The sequence below is a fragment of the Heloderma suspectum genome, chromosome 3, assembly GCF_057233095.1.
Source record: "Heloderma suspectum isolate Gila_16-S chromosome 3, 16-S_ref, whole genome shotgun sequence".
NCBI classification, from domain to species: domain Eukaryota; kingdom Metazoa; phylum Chordata; class Lepidosauria; order Squamata; family Helodermatidae; genus Heloderma; species Heloderma suspectum.
This window is the reverse complement of record NC_139460.1, coordinates 26,711,187-26,723,447: the sequence shown is the minus strand read 5'-3', so window position 1 is coordinate 26,723,447 and position 12,261 is coordinate 26,711,187. Positions and strand designations below refer to the sequence as shown.

At 42.9% G+C, this 12,261-nt stretch overlaps 1 protein-coding gene across 1 annotated transcript; it reads left to right on the top strand.

Moving 5' to 3' along the window:
* Nucleotides 1–2,255: 2,255 nt before the first annotated feature.
* On the top strand, nucleotides 2,256–11,008 carry LOC146349454 (stromelysin-1-like). The gene is made up of 10 exons (XM_084842691.1): nucleotides 2,256–2,427; nucleotides 3,007–3,242; nucleotides 4,211–4,359; nucleotides 4,449–4,568; nucleotides 6,444–6,605; nucleotides 7,165–7,315; nucleotides 7,500–7,633; nucleotides 9,070–9,229; nucleotides 9,839–9,942; nucleotides 10,654–11,008. Exons 1-10 carry the CDS (start codon nucleotides 2,320–2,322, stop codon nucleotides 10,755–10,757), a joined length of 1,428 nt encoding a protein of 475 aa, XP_084698817.1. The 5' UTR covers nucleotides 2,256–2,319; the 3' UTR covers nucleotides 10,758–11,008.
* Nucleotides 11,009–12,261: the final 1,253 nt, after the last annotated feature.

The window sequence follows — 12,261 nt, the reverse complement described above, 5'->3', positions numbered from 1 at the left end:
CTAATCAGTGTCTTCTTTTGGATATAATCTCCCCTCTCTACACTACTGCTGTAGCGTAGAAGGCCGGATTCGGTGAGACTGCACATGTGTGTAGCCCAGCACAGCACAGCCCAGAACCCAAGCCAAGGGGCTACATACTGTCATACCCCAGGCCATCGTTCAGCTATCGCCATGCCTCTGGACCACTGTAGGTTGGTTGAGTGTGGACAAAGTAAAAGATAACAAACAAATGCTGTAGCATAAATTGCTGGAGAGACCGGGAAGGAAAACCCCTCTTATCAACAGGCCTGAACAAATTGTGATCCACCAAGCTGAACTCAGCTCTTCAGTCATCTGCTGCAGCCTGGGCAAACCTAAAAAAAATCCCAAAGGCACACCCTTCAACTTTTCAAAGGTGAAAATAGGGGAATGCTTCTACAGCCCTACTCTCATGCGAAGGATCTGTTTGTGTTCCCCCTCGTCGTTCAGCACCTTCGCTTTTATTTTATCTGTGACTGAAAGCTCATTTCTACTTCCTCTGTACGCAGGGGGCCGCATCAAAGGTTGGCATCGTCAGACACCTGCTGAGGGCCCACAGTGAGAAGGGAGCCCACTGACAAGAGCCCCCTGGAGCTGCCCTTCAGCACAGCAACCTGCTTGTTCACCCCCCTCTGACTCTGGCGCAGACAACATTAGTGATGTGAAGGAGGAGCAATAGATGCCACTGCCTGCTTGCTCATGGGCTGTCTGCTTGGCAGCGCTGGCATCAAGGGTAGGCATGGTCAGGCACTTGCTGAGGGCCCACAGCCCAGTAGGGGCCCCCTGACAAGAGCCCCCTGGACTTGCTTCTTCTCTTCACCATCGCGACCTCTTGTTCACCTGCCTCTCACTCTGGCCTAGGCAATGGTGGTGGTAAAAAGAAGAGCAGGAAATGCTGCTGCCTACTTTCTCACTGGCTCTCTGCCTGCCAAGCAAGCAAGGGGTAGTGATGATGAGGAAGAGGATGAAGAGCAACAGCAGCTCGTGACAATGGTGATGAGAAGGTAGACCCACTGAGAGACGGGGGCCATCAAGGGTATCTTGCCCAGGGGTCCTCAAAAACCTGGAGCAGACACTGCTCCCAGGCAAGCAAGCAGGTGGTAGCAATAATGAGAAAGAGGAAGAGGCTCAGCAACAGCCGGCAATGATCCTGATGAGAAGCTAGACTCACTGAGGGAGAGGAGCCCATTGACGGAGTCTTGCCCAGGGGCTTCCAAAACATGGAGCCAGCACTGTCTTCACAGTAGGCATTTGTTCTGCAATGGCCTGTCCTGCATTGATTGAAAAGACAAGGCAGTAACAGCTCTTTTTGGCTCGTGATTGTTGAACCACAGCTCTCAATATTCCTGACCTTTGCCCATGTTGCCTGGGGTTGATGGGAGCTGCAGTCCAAAACATCTAGAGGGCAACCAGGTTGGGGAAGACTGATCTAACATCTACAGTTTGAGGTATTTCTCCAGCCTCTGACATTTAATGCTAAAAGATGGCAATGAAGGAGGAATTCTGAATTGGCTCATTTACTTAAGGGGCCTGGTATTTCTTGACTTGTGCTCGGGAACTGAGAGGCTTATTTTGGAGATTTATAACTGGGATGTCATTGCGTATCAGCAAATGGTAAACAGGAGTAATTGGTTGGCCTCTGAGATTTATTGATAAGTGTCAATACATTATAACAATTTCTGCTGGCCTTCTAATAAAATTATCCATATTTTAGCTTAATAGAAGAATCATTAAAGCTAGCCCTGCTTTGACATATATAGAATTTATTTTTAAATAGTTTATGTTTACATATTAATGTTTCATTCAGATGTTGGTTCAATTCCTATTATGATTCATAACTTATATAGATATTTTCTTTATTTAAGAAAAACCTCAGTCAATCAGTTAACATAAGCCTGTCAAATAAAAACACATTCAATGGCAAACACCCTACAAAAAGGCAAAACTATGTCAGCAGGTAGAAAGAACTGTTTGTTTAGGAGAAAGGGTTATTCCCATACTTTTCAAAAAATTTCTTTGGTGAAAAAGTCCTACTTGATGAATCCCAGCCACCTTATTAGTAATTTTGAAATCAAGGCTTTTAAACTTAGCAGCCAGTATTGCGTGTCACTCTGCTAAAAGGAGCATTTTCTGTGTTTGGCAAGTCAGCGGATGTTATAATGTTGTGAGTCATGATTCTGTTGATTTTATAGAACAAACATGAAGTATATATAGAGGGACACTGGAAGCACAGAGACAGACCCATTGGCAGAGAGGACAGTGTTGTGGAACTCCAAGACGGATACAGAAGCGAAAGCCAAAATGAAAAGCTTCCTACTGATGATCACGCTCTGTGGAGCACTTATTTCTGCTTTGCCTATAGTCCAGGAAACTGAGCAAGTTGTAGAAAAAGACATGGTGCTTGCCAAGGTAATGGCTGAAGGCAGCACATAGATGAAGAAGAGAAGTAGATTGCTGCTAACCAGTGGAGGCTGGTGGCTTCAATTTCAGTGTGGCTGTTAATCCATTCCAAGTTTCAGTCAGAACTCCAAAGGAGCTATTGAAAGTGCTGAACCCATTTTGAGGATAGAGTTCGGCATTTTGAATAGCTTATTTAGAGTTCTGGTTGATTTTGACTGATTCTGGAATGGATTTACAGCCCCAGTGAAACTGGAGCCACCAGCCTTCACTGCTGCTAACAGATTGACAAAAAATAGATAGCCAGCCACTAAGTGCATTGCATAATGTGACACCCGGTGTGATCCTGTGTGTTATTATGGGCTGGGAAAATTTAGATTCAAGCCTCTCCTTCTCGGCAGAACTGCTGCTTGCGGTTGGGTAAGTTGAGGCCCTGTTGGCTTCAGTTCCTGTATCTGTAAAATCGGTGCAATAGATGGATGACCTTCCTCACTGAGAACAAAGGCAGGCAATAGACAGGCCCATTTCGAAATGTGAAAACTGCATGTAAAAATTCTGTAAGCAATCTAACATGTCTGTTCTTCTCATCAGAAATACATGGAAAGCTACTATCCTGAATCAGACTCAACACCTGTCGTAAGAAGCAAAATTATCACTGCTGAAAAGCTACAACAAATGCAGAAATTCTTCGGGCTGGAAGTGACAGGCAAACTAGATTCAAACACTTTGGATGCAATGAAGAAGCCCAGGTGTGGGGTTCCTGACGCAGGGGAATTCAACACCTTTCCCAACTCTCCAAAATGGGGGAAGAATGACCTGACATATAGGTAAGGTTTCAATACACTTCCTTGAGTTTAAGATGCCACTTGAAGATGGTTGTTACTGCAGCCCTCCCTGGCTCCTAGCAGGAACAGGATCCTATAGTAGTAAGTGTGAAGCAAAGATAAAGTGTGAAGCAAAGTGTGAAGCAAGGATTTTCCTCTGCAATGCAGAGCTGCTAGGGTATGCTGTGTGCATTTTAGGGTGCATTCTGAGTTCGTATGAAGCCCAGTGAGCTTGGTCACTGTACTTAGAAGCCTATGTATGAGTATATTATGTGTGTGTGTGGGGGGGAGAACAGTAATCAAAAATTTGCTTTAAGTATAATATTTGCAATCTGAGATATTTACAGCCACTTCATCTATATTAGTAGGCAAAGCAATTGTCCATTGCGAGGGTAGAACATTACCTCAGTAGGTTTATTCCCATGGAGGCTGGTGATTTCAGTTTCAGTGGGACCGTGAATCCATTTTGAGTTTCAGTCAGAACCAGCCAGAACTGTAAAGGAGCTATCAAAGGTGCTGAACCCTATCCCCCAAATAGGTTCAGCACCGTGGAGAGCTCCTTTAGAGTTCTGGCTGGTTCTGACTGAAGCCCAGAATCGATTCACAGCCCCACTGAAACTGGAGCTACCAGTCTCCACTGGTTTATTCAGACTGTGCGTTAGAGATTTGCCACTAACTTATTTTACTGGTTGAGTGTCAAGAAAAATATTTTTCCTTGTGAGTAAAGGAAATATTATGGGAAGCTTTAAATTAAATACAACATGAACAATGATAGCAAAAAGAAGAGGAAGAAGAAGCGTTTGTAGACATGTCTACAAATGCACCTAGAAACACAATGGTCAAGGATTTTGTACAGAGCTCCCATGGCAGTCTAACAGACATAAAATGACACATAGTCTCATGTGGGGAGTAAGCTGTGGGATGTCTTTTATTTCAAACATTCATTTCATCTTCTACTGTGTATTCCACAGTATTCAAAACTACACACCAGACATGCAACGGGCTGATGTAGATGATGCCATTGAGAGAGCTTGGAGAGTGTGGAGTGATGTGACCCCACTGACCTTCACCCGGGTTCATGGGGTCTCTGCAGATATAGAGATCTCTTTTGCTGCTGGATGTAAGTAAATCACGTAAAAATTTACCCCAGGTAGATTTGCCCAAGGTCCTGGCTGGGATATTTATATCTGTGTTCTTTGACTTTTTAAGACCATGGTGACTATATTCCCTTTGACGGACAAGGTGGACAGCTGGCTCATGCCTTTTCTCCTGCCTTCGGTGGAAATGCTCATTTTGATGAGGATGAAAGCTGGGCAAGAGATCTGAGAGGTATTTTCCCCCTTAATACATTCTACTGTGCATGTGTTTGTCATGGCTGTTAAATGGTTCTTAACTACATTTACTGCAATTTTTTGAGAGATAAGGACCACTCAAGTCTCATAGTGTAAAACGCGTTTTTTGTTTTGCTGTTTGTTTTACTTAAACAAAACAGCCCTGAAATTGAGTTCTTGGTCTTAAGGTCCATTGGTGTATCATAGCATAAAGTAATTGCAGGGTCTTCAGTCATTGCGCCAATAAAATCAGTGCTATTGATTATGGGTGCCAAGCTGGAAAACTTATGACCTGCCATGCTGAATGCAGCTCGCCAGCAATGTATTGTGGCATGCTGAGAGCTTGGCAAATCCCCCCCCACACACACACACACACATTTTGTAACCCTTACTGAGGTCTGAGTGGCCTGCCATAACTGCGAGTTGTGGAGGTCTGTGTTCAGCTTGGTGGGTCACAAACACTAGGCTATCCACACAGCTAGAATAAAGCCTTCCTTCCAAATCTAGCTTTTAGCCATTTCAAATTCATAACTTGAATATTTTCATAAAGAAAATAAAAGTTCTGAAAGACACCTTTTCATTGGTGCAAAACCCTAGTATGTGTTGGCACTTCCTACAGACTGTACCGTGAAGTATATTTCATAAGTCTGCCCGTGGCTTGTGTATCAGTTCGATTTGTGTATCATTCCTCATAGTATGACTTATTTGTAAGACTACATGACCATGTTCCTGGCAAAAAAGGAGTGTGCTCTTTTGGGAATAGGATGAGGTGGAGATTCAGGGCCAGCTTATCCATCATCCTGGTGGAGTAGCTGCTTTGAGGCAGCTGAACTGAGTGGGTCACCAGCCATGCAGCCAGCTGTTTTTAAGGAGGCCTGCCATTGTAGCTTGGGGTGATGCGTAATCAGGAGGTTGCTTGATGCAGTTACTCTGGGCCTAACCCATGTGAAAATGGGTCCTTAACATGAACTGCTAAGCATTATGCTGATTGCCCACATAATTTATTTCCTGGCAAGAACCAGGCCACTGGGATGGGTCCTCCAAGACATCTCCCTAGAGTTCGGCAGGGAATCAAGTGTGACAAATATAATGCACTGTAGTTCCCAATACCTGTTCTCTTGAACATGGCTGCCCAATTCTTGTGGGGCTTTATGAAGGAAAATAACTGAGCTTCAGGAATTGAGAGCTAGTTATATACTTTTATGCATTAGATGTATAATTCTGATGGCTGGAAGCAGAATAAGCATATTCCACAGCCTTACAGTAACCATGTCCAATAACAGCTTTTTTTATACAGTAGCCTAATATGTAAGGACAAACAAATAAGTCTGTTTCTAGTTGGAGTCGCTTTCACATTGCTTCATTCATAATGATGTTCTATCCTGTTTTTGTCATTAATCTTCTATTCAAACAAATACACACAAAAATTTGCATTTCAATATGCAGTAAATATGTATTTTCTCTCAAAATTTGCATCTCTGAATATATTCTGTCTCAAAATACACATTTTGAATTGCATTTTGATATGGTTTAGGGTTGGGGGTTTTTTAGGTAACAACATTAGGACAATTTCCAGAGGGTAGCCATGTTATTCTATTGCAGAAAAACTTAAAGGGTCTTGCGGGATCTTAAAGACTAACCAACATAAAATTGGTTCATCTTTAAGGAGCCATAATATTTGAGTAAGCACAAAATATGATGGACAGTGATATTCTGATCTGCACATTAGTTCAGGGGTTGCAGACTGGGTCACTTCATTGGAATTCGTAAAGATATAATTCCGTAAGCATTCAAACCAGCATGTGATTTCTCACTATCTTAAGCATGCAAAAGTAATTTCATAAGTGCTCATGTTCTCTTGGTTTCTTTCTAGGAACCAACCTTTTTCTTGTTGCTGCCCACGAGTTTGGCCACTCTCTGGGTCTTGGGCATTCCAATGTTTGGGGGGCTCTGATGTTTCCAGTCTACCAACCTTGGGACCCCCAAAATTTCAGGCTTCATACAGATGACATTGATGGCATCCAGTACCTTTATGGTAAGTGCAGAATCCCAGCTGAATATGTGGATTGACTCCATGTAAAAGCATTGGGTTGGATCCAGATTTAGTCATATACAACTGAGCTGGTAGAAGCAGATTTTTCCATCCCCTTTCACAGAAGGTGACTTTGCCTGATTTTCATGGATCCTACCCCCTCCAAAAGCAGCCTACTCCATTCAGCAGGGAACCCTAATCTTCTGTGTAGCATTGGAGGTGCGGCAGGATAAACTCATTGCTAAGTAAGAAAGTTTTTGAAAACAGAAGTTGCCAACCCTAGGAATGTGTCTACTCATTTCATTCTACGATTTAGTGTTTGAGCTGTGGGTTTCTTGCCTATTCATAATGTGGGTTCAGGGTCCTCCTAGACCAGGGCAAATGTTTATTAACTGTATGAGGGTGGGTTTTTTTAAGCATAATGCTGCATTAGGCAGAGCTTCATTGAGTTTGTTGCGTATCTCACTTCACCACCTTAGAACAAAGTCTCTCACAATGTCTCTGATCTGCATCTTTCCAAATGCTGGTTGTCATTCAGCTCTTCTCTTTACCTCTTTTCAAGGACCCCCTGAAGATGATGAAGGTTCATCAGGAAACCCCACACCACCACCACATATTCCAACAGAAGCACCATCAACAGATTTATGTGACCCTCATCTGGCTTTTGATGCTGTCACTACTCTCCGAAGGGAAACTGTATTCTTTAAAGACAGGTAAATTAGGCCCAAACCACTGAACCCATTCACTTGTACCCAACCCTGTACCTGCAGTTGAACTTGGGATCTTCCACTGACCAAAAGTCCTTTCTCAGAGCAAACATGGGCTCTATCACTGACCAACTGTGTCTTTTATCAGTGAATATTCAAGTTGTCCCTCTCCTCCTCTCCTTCCCTCCAGCTTCTTCTGGCGAAAGAATCCCTTGAGAAGAGAGATTGAAAAAACTCCTATTTCTGCTTTCTGGCCAGCTTTGAGCAGTGGCGTAGATGCTGCCTATGAAGCTGAAGCTGATGATACAGTATTTCTTTTTAAAGGTAAATATTCTGAGTGTCATATATTCCAGTTTAATGTGAATGAGCTGGAAGTTATGAATCTAAGGAGGCTGTAAAGAATGGAAAATGTCCTGTTATTAAAAACAGAATGGGCCATAGGCAGGGGTTATGAAATATTACTCAACAAAGCCTAGCGGTTCAATTTCAGTACATAGAACCATTACAGAAGAGCAAATATCTCTTCTTGGCTGCTCTTAGTGGCTCTCCTACACACATCTAGGAAAATCAATTTCACAAATGGAAAATGAGAAGGATACAAGAAATATCATTGTACTGTGCAAAATATAGATAAAACTGGGTAAACAGGGGCTCAATATTATTAGGGATGGACAAATCTCTCCATTTTGGTTTTGCCCAGTGCCTCATTTTTCTGACCTTACATTTGTTCTGAACCATTTTTCTTTTCTGTAAAGTCCACATGCAATTGCATCCACAGTTTAGTGTGTATTTCTGCATTTTTATTGGAAAACTGCATCGTAAAATTCAGAAAAATGCAACTGTAAATATAACTGTTTTGATTTGCATAATGGTTTAGGAAGTGCAAGTTAGGTACATTTGCAGTAAAATGCGAACCATACCAATTTCTTCCCCATCCATAAATATCACGCCTGGGAATTCTCTTCTGGGCCCCATCATAACCCCAAACTTAAAGCCCCCTTTAATATGTGCATTACCAGCTTCCTTCTGCACAAGCTGACTGACAAAAGGCCCTTTTTGTTTAGTGCGAACATCAACTGCGCAGTAAGCTTCCCCCTTATTGTGTGGTTCTGCTCCTCAATCGAAAAGACAGACAATGGCATGTTTAACCTCCTTCTTCCCAGTGTTATCAACAACAGAGGCCCTGGTCAGATCTCTCTCCTTATACACCTCAATGTCTTTCATTAGCAATGAAATACACAAGTAGAAAGAAGCAGCTAAGGTGCCTTAAGGTAGAAATTCACACTGGCAAGCGTGAGGGTAGGGAAAGGGTTAAAGAGCCCTTTGCTGGTGCTAAAGCTTGTGCAGAAGTGACTCAGTGTTGCTAGGCCTTCAGTTGTTGCTCAGCTCAAAATATGCCCCAGCTAAAAACCAGCTGAGACCAGAGACATCAATTTTTATTTAGTATATTCCACCTTTCTTTCATCATAGAATTCAAGACTTCGCATGTGGGGTTCCCAGTTAGTCTCCCATCCAGGCAATGACCAGCCCCAGACCTGTTTAGCTTCACAAAAGTGGTGACATCATGTGCTTTCAATGTGCGACCTGTCCAATGCCTAATTTCCCATTGCCTTACCAGAAACAGGTTCCTCCTTTTGCAGGAACTCATGCCCGCTTTCCATAATGCTCTCTGTAGGGAATGTAGAATATGGAGAACTCACTGTATCTAATTAGCATTTGGTTCATCTTCATGCAAGACTTTTCTATCTTTGCTTTAACAGGACATAAATATTGGGCTACCAAGGGAAATGTTATACAACCCGGTTTCCCAAAGAACATCCACCACTTGGGCTTCCCAAAAACGGTTAAGAAGGTTGATGCAGCTGCTTATGACAAAAGCTCAAAGAAAACATACTTCTTTTCAGGCAACAAGTACTGGAGGTAAGGGGAAATGATCTAGCTCACAGTGGAAAATCCTGAAAGCAGATTGGTCAAGTCTTTTAATCCTTGCAACCAAAATATAAAGAACGTATCACATCCTTCTTGCTCGGTTACCATCCATCCCCAAATGGGTTTTGTCATAAACTATGGGATTTGTCTTGATCACACCTATTTTTCATTGTCCTCAGTCTCCAGAAACCTGTGTTTCTCCCCCTGTTTACATCCAGTAGTATAACTGCCACTGAGAAAAGCCCTGTTGTATCACTTTCAGCTCAGACCTTTGCCCTGAGTTTCATGCTGCAGTCCTGTACAAAGTGCCTTTGGAGCAAGCCCCACTGACCACTCAAAAGGCCTTATTTCAGAGCGAACACATTTAGAATTAGGCTGTGGGTAAAAAAGAAACCCCATCCCCTTTACACAACACCAGTACGACTTAGTTGCCTATACGTGTCAGAAGTCATGATTTTCTATGCATAGCACTCCCTACACACATTTCACCTGTAAAAGGATAAGATGGAGTTATTTCTGGGGGTGCAAACAGCAATGGTTCCCATGCCAGTCAATACAGCTCTTCAGCTGCATAAATTCTCAACTCATTACTTCCTTTAGATATGATGAAACCAAGAATTCCATGGAGAAAGGCTATCCAAGAAAGATAACAGCTGACTTCCATGAAATTGGCCCCAAAGTGGATGCTGCTTTTCTGCATAATGGTAAGCAGAAGATCTTAATAGTATTGGCATTCATATTTCATCAGTATGGTTGTAATTGTTCGGTAGATGAAGAATTTGACAACATCTAGAAAAGATATGTGATTCATTAACATCGGCATCTCAGGATTATGTCCATGTGAGGATTTAGAAAGAATTAAAAATTATGCATGAAATCCAGTCTGTGAGATGGGAGAAGATGTTACAAGTTCAAGGACGATGCTGTATGTAGAGTTTTGGAAGCCTTGATAAGTTGCCCTGAATCTGATAAGCTAGCTGGGGGGAAACAGATTCCTGCAAGCCTAGTTTCAGTGTCCTTCATTATCAGGGGGAGAAGTTGTTCTGTATCCAAAGCAGTTTGCATGTCCCAAGTTCCCAGATAACTCTATCTCTGCATCATTTGTTGAAACCCAGGCGTACAAACAATCTCCAAGAACCATTCTGGTATTTAATTGCTCCTTTTAATTGACCTGTGTGTCTATTTATAAATTTTACCCAAAGTGCACCAGTTCCATTCATTTCACTGGTTTTGCAGCAGGGCATCACAATTAATATATTTTATAAATTTCCTGTTTTAAATATAATGTGCCTGCATGATACAGGCAAGGTTATATTAAAAATGAAAAGAAGAAAGATGAAAACTTCATTACAGGATTTGAGAATTACCTGCACTTGTTAGATTCACAATCTTTACACTTCTCATTATTCTTTTAGGACGTTTCTCGCTGTTCAGTGGCTCACAGCAATATGAGTTTGACAGCAAAACCAAAAGATTTCTGGGCATAAAGAAGAGCAATAGCTGGTTTGGCTGCCAGTGATATGGAACTAAGAAAGAGCGAAGTAGCCAAGGACAACAGAATCCCTGCAACAAGCACCAACTATTGAGTTAGTTGCTGGCATTACTTGGTCTATCCTGTGTTTTTGAGCCACAGAAAATACTGCAATTATTGATCATTCTTTGTAAGAGGAAAAGTTCAGATTTGAATATATATTTAATATAAATTATTGCATTAAACTATTTGTTAATATGTATGTTGCTCAGCAATAAAGTGACTTATCTTTCTATATAAGGTGGTATTGGTTTATTTCTTTGTATGCAAGCATAGGCTTTTATTGCATGCTTATGATTGGTCACTCACAGACGTTTGAAGGTCCATGTTGTCAACCTCCAATGCATCTCCCACACTTTCTGATTTTTATCCTGCTTTTTAAAAGATCGGAGATAACCCAATATGGGACATTAATCCGATATATCGGCTGCGTGTAATGTAGGGATGTCAGAGAATTCCGCCATGAATCTTGGGGAGGCCGAATGCCAGCGCATTCAGCCCCCCGAAATCGGTGGCAGAACGGTCTGCCCCCCCTGCCTCCCCGGGATGGGACTTACCTTGGGCGGATCTTCCTGGCGGCAGCGGCTCCGGCAGCGGTCCGGCTTCTGACCGGCTGCCGCCGCCGCCATTTCCAGTTAAAAAAAACACACACACAAAAACATGATAGGCTACGTAAAGATTTACGTAGCCTATCACGGCTAGATTTTAAAAAAACACCGTTCCCCTTATTTTCGCTGTCTTAGTCTACGTAAATGTTTACGTAGACTAAGACGTGCCAAAATAAGGAACGCCGCCATTTGCGTATGCACGTTTTTTTTCTTTTAAATCAGCCGTGATAGGCTACGTAAACATTTACATAGCCTATCACGGCTGACTGCAGGGACGCAAACGGTGGTGGCTATGGCCGCCGCCATTTGTGGAGCTGGCCGGCCAGGATTCGGGGGGGGAATGGAGCGCCTCCCCCCCCAGCCAGAATTTCAGGGAGGGGGGATGGAGCACCTCCCCCCCCGGCCAGAATTTCAGGGGGGGGAGGGACGGAGCGCCTCCCCCTCCAGCCAGAATTTCGGGGGGAGGGACGGAGCGCTTCCCCCCCCACGAATGTCACCCTTCGAAAAGGTAAGTGACTTTCGTACATCCCTAGTCTTGCACTGTAACCACAGCACCATCTAGTGGCTGTAAAATGAAACATGTAGAATTTGCCAAGAAAGGGAATCCTCAATTCAGACCACATGTCTGCCCATATAAAGAAACCAATCTTAATCCCGCAAAGAATCCGGAAGCAAAAAGCCCCAGTAAGGATGTGGGATTTCAGCCTTCTGTGATGAACCCCATAAACTCACAGCATCCTACAGGAGAAAAGAGAAAAAGACTAGCTAGTCAAGTCCCAAAAAGCCACATCCCCCTCAATATCACACTGGTCAGCCTAAGCCAGTAATTATTAATCTGTCCTCCATACCACATCATGAGAACTTGCTCTTCAAAATCCCTGTAA

Bases quoted from the DNA above. Each gene is read 5' to 3' on its own strand.
- LOC146349454 (XM_084842691.1), top strand. From the start codon at position 2,320: ATGAAAAGCTTCCTACTGATGATCACGCTCTGTGGAGCACTTATTTCT. The intron at 4,360-4,448 runs GTAAGTAAATCA...TGACTTTTTAAG, and splicing joins GATCTCTTTTGCTGCTGGAT to ACCATGGTGACTATATTCCC. The intron at 9,230-9,838 runs GTAAGGGGAAAT...TACTTCCTTTAG, and splicing joins TCAGGCAACAAGTACTGGAG to ATATGATGAAACCAAGAATT.